Source organism: Bidens hawaiensis, unplaced genomic scaffold, assembly GCF_021521415.1.
Source record: "Bidens hawaiensis isolate Kalapana, Puna unplaced genomic scaffold, B.hawaiensis_p1.1 tig00003141_1, whole genome shotgun sequence".
Classification (NCBI taxonomy): Eukaryota; Viridiplantae; Streptophyta; class Magnoliopsida; order Asterales; family Asteraceae; genus Bidens; species Bidens hawaiensis.
The window spans coordinates 2,304,701-2,311,802 of NW_027491170.1; the positions used below are offsets into that span (position 1 = coordinate 2,304,701).

The 7,102-nt window shown below is 34.6% G+C and overlaps 1 protein-coding gene across 2 annotated transcripts; it reads right to left on the bottom strand.

Annotated features, from left to right (window-relative positions):
* Positions 1 to 754: 754 nt before the first annotated feature.
* Positions 755 to 6,789, bottom strand: LOC143622493 (tRNA A64-2'-O-ribosylphosphate transferase-like). 2 transcript variants are annotated; one of them, XM_077093621.1, is made up of 7 exons: positions 6,426 to 6,789; positions 5,204 to 5,361; positions 3,567 to 4,230; positions 2,472 to 2,572; positions 2,254 to 2,362; positions 1,159 to 1,218; positions 755 to 1,052 (listed from the first exon to the last, which is right to left on the bottom strand). In XM_077093621.1, exons 1-7 carry the CDS (start codon positions 6,718 to 6,720, stop codon positions 889 to 891), a joined length of 1,551 nt encoding a protein of 516 aa, XP_076949736.1. In that variant the 5' UTR covers positions 6,721 to 6,789; the 3' UTR covers positions 755 to 888. The 2 variants fall into 2 exon arrangements, with proteins under 2 accessions (XP_076949736.1, XP_076949737.1); XM_077093622.1 differs by having other exon boundaries at positions 5,204 to 5,356; positions 6,426 to 6,604.
* Between the last annotated feature and the right edge of the window lie 313 nt (positions 6,790 to 7,102).

The window sequence follows — 7,102 nt, forward strand, 5'->3', positions numbered from 1 at the left end:
GTGCGGTTTCAGGAAACGATAAACCAAACCGTGTTAGGTTTTTTTTTCGAACGGAAACCAACCGTGTGAGATGAGTTGTCAACTTGAACCAATTTTTTCTCTTTACTTTTCTTTGGGGGGCAAAATCGTTGGATTGTACTAAATAAATTATGACGATAAATTCGCCCTGCTTGCGGTGCGCGCATATAATGTATATATGTGTGAACCCTCAGGTGGGCAAAAGTGAAATTGCACTAATTTTAACGTTATTTTACTAATCTCGTGAAAATAACGTTAAAAGTGGCTGAAGGTTAATCAGGCATCAGGTGGTGGAGTTGATAGCCAAAATACAAGGGTATATGCACCAATCGGCGGTGTCCCGATGGTTGAGTGTCATGTGTCTTATGTCCAAGGCTTGATGCAAAACTACTATCGAGCCGGGGGTCTCACCGGAAGCAGCCTCTCTATCCCTAAAGGGTAGAGGTAAGGCTGTCTACATCTTACCCTCCTCAGACCCTACCATAGCTTTGCTATTGGTGAGATATACTGAGTACGATGATAATGATGAAATTATAACGATAAAAACATATAATGATCATAATACATACACTTAAAGCTTTGATTCCGTTTACACAACCAATTCAAAGTACCGACCACAGGCCAATAGCCAGACCACTAAACCACCAAACCGATCTCTAGACAAGTCAATAGGTTTCAACGGTTTATATATGTAAAAATGATATATTTTACTAAATTTATATCTGAGAATGCCGCATAACAAATAACATATAAAAAAACAAAATTCAAAATACAAAATTTCAGCTTACATGTTTGCCTATATCTGCAAGTCATGCATATATGAACATAATCTAAACATTGTTCTCTTACAACATAGTCAAAATCAAAAAGTCAAATACTTTGACTTTGACCCACAAGGAAATTATAAACTTGTTTTAGATTACCTCTTGATGGCCGCGCATTTACGACATATTTGCATAGATATATTAGTCGTTGTCGCATATCCAGCTTTGTTATTCGTGTCTCATTGAAGAATCTCCCGTCATCATATGCCCCTGTCGGGAGTAATAATCCTCAGTCACCGTCAACGTTTATATATTTCTCATAACTTTTTTTAAACTTCATTGACGGATGGATGATTAAGTAAATAAGTACACATACCTTCAACATTAAATAATGAAATTAATATTGCCAAGCAAACACAAACACTGATATCCTCCCCTGAAAATTCAAGAAAAAAATTAATATTTTTCCGCTGCTGAAAAGCAAAATTTGTAACCAATCATACTTTCATAACTGAAATAACCGAGCCCAAACAAAAGCCCATGGTTTGGTTTTAAAATTCTGTAAAAACCAAACTAAAACCAAACTTTCTGTTCAGTTTTGCATGCAATAAAAACTATAAAAAAAAACCGATTTTAAAAGCAAATCTTAAGTAATTTTAAAATATTTAATAAATGGTGCTACCCAAATAGTTTAGCCCAAATGTGCAATAACCAATTTATTATTAATTACCCTAATTCATTATTTGGGCCAACATTTATGTGCCAAAAATTCATACCAAATGGTAAAACCAAACCAAGCCCAGACCGAAAAAACTAAAACCAAACAGTTTTCAAAAACTTGATTTAAGCCTTATTTAAAGGTGACCGAAATGGAACAAATTTTTAAAGTGAATCTACATGACCCTGAACGGAGGAAAAAACATCTTTAAATGAATCATACGTACAAAGTTCACAACCACTAAAACATGATAAAGGTTGCTAAGCATGCGTGTGTTGACCTCACTGGGGTGTCCCCGTTGGTGGGGCTGAGAGACAGTGGCTTCATACCGGGACAGGCGGTTTTGAGAGCGGAGTCTAGGAAGGTTGCTAAGCATGAGACATCGTGTTTGGAGAATCAGCACGTGTTCATTCCATTTGCCTTCGACACTTTTGGATCCCTAGCTCCCGAGACGGTTCGCTTCTTGGAGCGGGTGCAGAAGGTGGTCCACAGTGACTCGCAGAGCCCGAGGAACCAAGGATTTATATTTAGTAGAATAGGCTTTGCGATTCAAAAGGGGATAGCGGCGCAGCTTGTTGCTCGCTTACCCATTATCCAGATGTAGTTCGGTTTGTGTTATATATAAAAGGATATTTCTCTTAAAAAAAAAAAAAAAAAAAAAGATAAAACTGAAAGCATACTAATATTCAATAACACTACTAACCAGCAGATTTTCGAATAAAAAATCCATGAAGAAATTGATACGAAGCTTACCACTATTGCAGCAGACTGCAAGCCTCTTTCCCTGTTTTAAATGCAATTTTGCAAAACTTAATGCAGAAGGAAGATTCTTTTGCAGAGAAAATCTATCAAATTTTGAGTTCTGTAAAGGTAAAAGAAGTCATGAAACCAGCTAGCAAGATTATTATAAAAACTGAGAATATAAAAAGATAATTAAAATAAGTGAAATGATATATAGTAGCATAGCTAACCATAATAGGCAGGTGTAAATAAGCTTCAGGATCCTCGAGAGTACAAAGAATCTGATTATTGTCACAGTTCAGTATGCTATCAACATTTAATGCTTTAAAATCTGCACAAAATGAGATTATTTGAAAATTTTAATAACCAAGTAGGATAGAAAGATATTGTATTCAGTTGGTTGACCCGCAAGCAAGTGTTTGTCCATTTCTTTATAACTGATATGCTACTTACAAAAACAAAAACAATATTATAGCAATACTTATCTAGTTTGAACAAAACTAGACCCGTTTCTAATGCTTTTGATTTGACCCGTTTGAGATAAAACACAACCCATTAATATGAAAATGGATCAATATTGCCACCTCAAATCTCTATATCATCTGAATTTTCAGTTAATAGTTTAGTTGTAGGCCTGTAAACAAACCAAATGAGCATGAACAGGGGAATGTTCACGTTTGTTCATTTAACTTTAACCGAATACGAACAGTCGAACAATCAATTAATGGAATGAACTTTGGTTCATGTTCGTTCGTTAAGGAAAAGAACATGATCTTGTTCGATTATGCTCATTCGTTAAAAATCTAAACGAACATAAATGAACAATCGTAAACAAACATGAGAATTGAGAGACTGAATGCTGAAAATGAATGGTCGACACTTGATGGAATGAAAGATGCGGGATGCGGCTAGGGTTTTTCTTATTATACATTATATATTTAATTCTTTAAACATAATTATAAATACTTAAATGGGTTAAACAAACATAAACGAACGGACATAAACACACATACATAAACGAGCATATACTAACAAAGATAAACGAACATTCATGAACGTAAATGAACAAACGAAACATGTGTTCACGAAGAGACATAAGTTGTAATGGACAAAAAACTTCACGTAAATATATTAATGAGCGTACACTACGAATGTAAACGTGCCAATGTTCACGAACGTAAATGAGCAAACGAAACATGTGTTCATGTTCATTCATTTTGCTAAATGAACAAAACTTTTTGTTCATGTCCGTTCATTTATTTAGTAAATGAAAGCATATGCAAAACATATTAATAACTCTAAATCTCTATATAAAAAACACTTACCATATCCAGTTGAACAAACCGCAAGGTTGGTCAAACCCAACCAATATACACCATTCCCATCATCTAACAACTCTCCACTAATTCCATTCTCCATAATAACATCTAACGGTTGGTCAAACCGAGTTGACTCGGTACCTTCTAACTTTTTATCCTTAACACAAACTTGAGGAGCATTATGTCCCCGTTGAGCACGAAACACCCTATCTTTTTCAACAATATTAGCCACCATTTGATTACACACATCAGGCCCAGAACTAATCAAATCATAAACATTATTCCAAAACAAAACAGGCGTTAAACCACGCGCCCAACTTTCTTCATCGTCCCCTGCTCCCGCTATATAATTCCAACTAAATTCAGAGCTCTTCTTTTGTCTATAAATATCATTTGAAGCAGATGCAGATATAAGAATAATTGGTGTAAAATCCCATGAATTATGATCAGGAACTTCGTTTAACCATATAACGGTTTTTTGTGATATCCAAAGAGGGCGTAAAGGTTTTGTTAATAAAGATGAAATCGAAGCAATATCAACTCCACTTGTTTCCAAAAGTTTGACCCATTTGTTAATATTGGAATCTATTCTTGTTTTCTCGGTGTCGGGTACCCAAAGTGGAAGATGTAAAGATGTGTCCCATATAACGGATTCTTGAACAGAATTAACCTACAATCATGCAAACAATAAAATGATATATGTTTTATGTTTGAAAGAAGTTAAACTAACCCATACTGGCATACAAGTAGTCCTGTAAACAAACTGAACATTAAGAAAATGAGTGTGTTCGTTTTTGTGTTTGTTTATGATCGTTCGTTGATAGCATAAACAAATGGTTCACGAACGTAAAAAAACATTACTAAATATAGATGAACGAGCATAACTCATATTGTCATACAGGTAGGCCTGTAAACGAACCGAACAAACATGAACGAAGCACGTTTGTGTTCATTCATTGCTTCATTTAACTTTAACCAAACAAACGATAAAACACGAATGATTAAATGAATGGGGTTTCTCGTATTCGTTAAGAAAATGAATGTGTTCGTGTTTGTTTATGTTTGTTTGCTAATAGTCTAAATGAACAATGTACGAACATAAATGAACGGGCATAGCTGAATATAAATGAATGAGCATAACTAATCAAACACCAATTAAAAGTAAACACGAACATAAATACGTTGGGCGTAAAAAAATATTAAAGCTAAACTAAACTGTGGTAGGCCTAAAAATTTAGATGACTATGTAAATAAACGAACGAAGATAGATAGACATAGATGAAAGAACGTTCACGAACATAAATGAACGAATGAGACGTGTGTTCATGCCCGCTCGTTTAACTAAATGAACCAAAAAAAATGAGTTCATGTTCGTTCAGTTATTAAATAAATGAGCATAAACGAACTTCCTACCAAACGGTTCACTACTATCATAATAAACACTCGGTTTGTTTGCTAGCCTACATACAAGATAGAAATAACTAAAAAGAGATCAACTTTGTAACTAAGTTTAAAAATGCATCACTAACATTCTCTAAAGAGTTAAAACAATTTAATCGTTGGATCAATATAATCACATTTGAACAAAAGATGCATCATATATGATACTCATGATAAAAATTAAAAAATATATATATACTTACTTCTTCAATTGGTTTATTGATCCCATTCATTTTGTTTCTATAATTCAAAATTGCACGATTCAACACACAAGTCCAAATCGGTATGGTTTTCGACATACTGTCTGGAAACCTCTTCCCTTTGCGAGTCGAATCAACGATCATGCACCCTCCCTTCTGTCCTATCCATAATAAAAGAAACAAAAACTACAAATATTATTATCCATCCAAAACAAACTCGCCATACATAACTACATCAAACGTCGCATTAAAACTCTATAAATCATTTCTAGACAACTTTGAACATAACATAATATAAAGATGACATGATAAACAAATAAGCTAGAGCTCGATGCTCATTAATTAAAATCAATCTCCTATTGAACAAAATTAAACATTATTTATTAAAAAAAAACTCAACGACAATATAAGTTACTTTATCTTTTTGAGATTCAAACACACCGCCAAATACATACGTACAAAGTAAACAGAAACAGGCATCCCTAACATTTAAATATTATATTTATTTTGGACTTCTATGTATTAACTTTACACTGCACAGCTGAGCACGGGCCGAGGCGCTGATGTTAGGCTCATTTAAGGTTTTTCTCAAAATATATTATAAAGAATATAAACCGTTGTAAGAAATAATAACTAGACGAGCCTGAGCTTGAAAAAACGTTTCACGAGTCGAGCTCGAAACAAGTCGAGTTCGAGCTTGAGCTCAAGCTCTCGTACATCAAAATGTTCCAAGCTCGAGTCTAGTCTAGCTAGCTAAAACTCATTAACAAAAACTATGTCTCCTGCATAACAAGATTTAACTCTACCCATTAACACCTTAAAACAAACAATACAAGTTACCATGAGATCAATTGATACAAACTAATACATTTGAATTCAAATCTCTACACTAAGTTACTAACAAATTAATAATAATAATGGGTCGAGATACTATACAATAATGCCTTAACATACGATAGGTACGCGAGACGCTCAAAGGCAAAAACGCTCAAAACGCTCAGCCAAAAACTAGAACGCTCAAAAATGGTTTTCGTAAATAAAAGTAAAAAATTGATCGATTAACTATCCAAAACTGTTTATTTCGGTGAACCAATGATTAATTGGATATATTGACGATTTCGAGATCTTGTGATGTGATTTCATGAAAAATAAGTATTTGTGTATTCTTGTACGTTAAGCAATTATTATATTGCATCTTTTCTCTAATAATAATAATAACAACAACCTGCTAGAGTGACCACATGGAGATTAAGCCGAGACGTATTAAACGACAAGTTATTCGTGTGTCCATCCGTAGACTTAAAATAACAACTCGAATCAAACTTATTCGCGTACCATCGGCCGCAACGCAGGTTAGCAACAACCGGCAGTTGCGGCCACAGGTTAGCTATTTCGGATACGAAGATCGAGTCCTCGTAAATTGATAATAGAGAGTTGTACAATGAGCTGTGTCTTCGTTTAATCGTTCTGGAAGCTCTGTATATACTCATTGATGCTGTATTGTTGTCATCGTCTGCCATTGATGATGATTGTGAGGTCTAGGGTTTTGGTGGAGATGAGTTTGTTGCAGGTGGTTGTGTTTGTTATAAGTTGTTTAAGTTTGATTAGTTAGCGAATTAGGTCCTTATAGTTTTTTATGTTCTTGAAGTTTTGATTTCGGATTAGGTATTACGGTTAATTAGGGATGGGCGTTTTCGGTACTGATTTGGTATCTTTGATATCGAATTGGTACAAAGTTTTTAGTTTGCATGAAATACCGGTACTGTAGCGGTGCCAAACATTTTGAACCAAACATCACGAGCTCATCCCTACAGTGAACCCCGAACCTGATGGGAAAATATGAAACCCGACGTAACTGGGACGACTAATACCCGTCCAATTAGAATTTGGGATTAGTTTTGA

Bases quoted from the DNA above. Each gene is read 5' to 3' on its own strand.
- LOC143622493 (XM_077093621.1), bottom strand. From the start codon at position 6,720: ATGGCAGACGATGACAACAATACAGCATCAATGAGTATATACAGAGCT. The intron at 2,573-3,566 runs GTAAGTGTTTTT...CATTTTGTGCAG, and splicing joins GGTTTGTTCAACTGGATATG to ATTTTAAAGCATTAAATGTT. The intron at 1,219-2,253 runs GTAAGCTTCGTA...TTGAATTTTCAG, and splicing joins TGCAGTCTGCTGCAATAGTG to GGGAGGATATCAGTGTTTGT.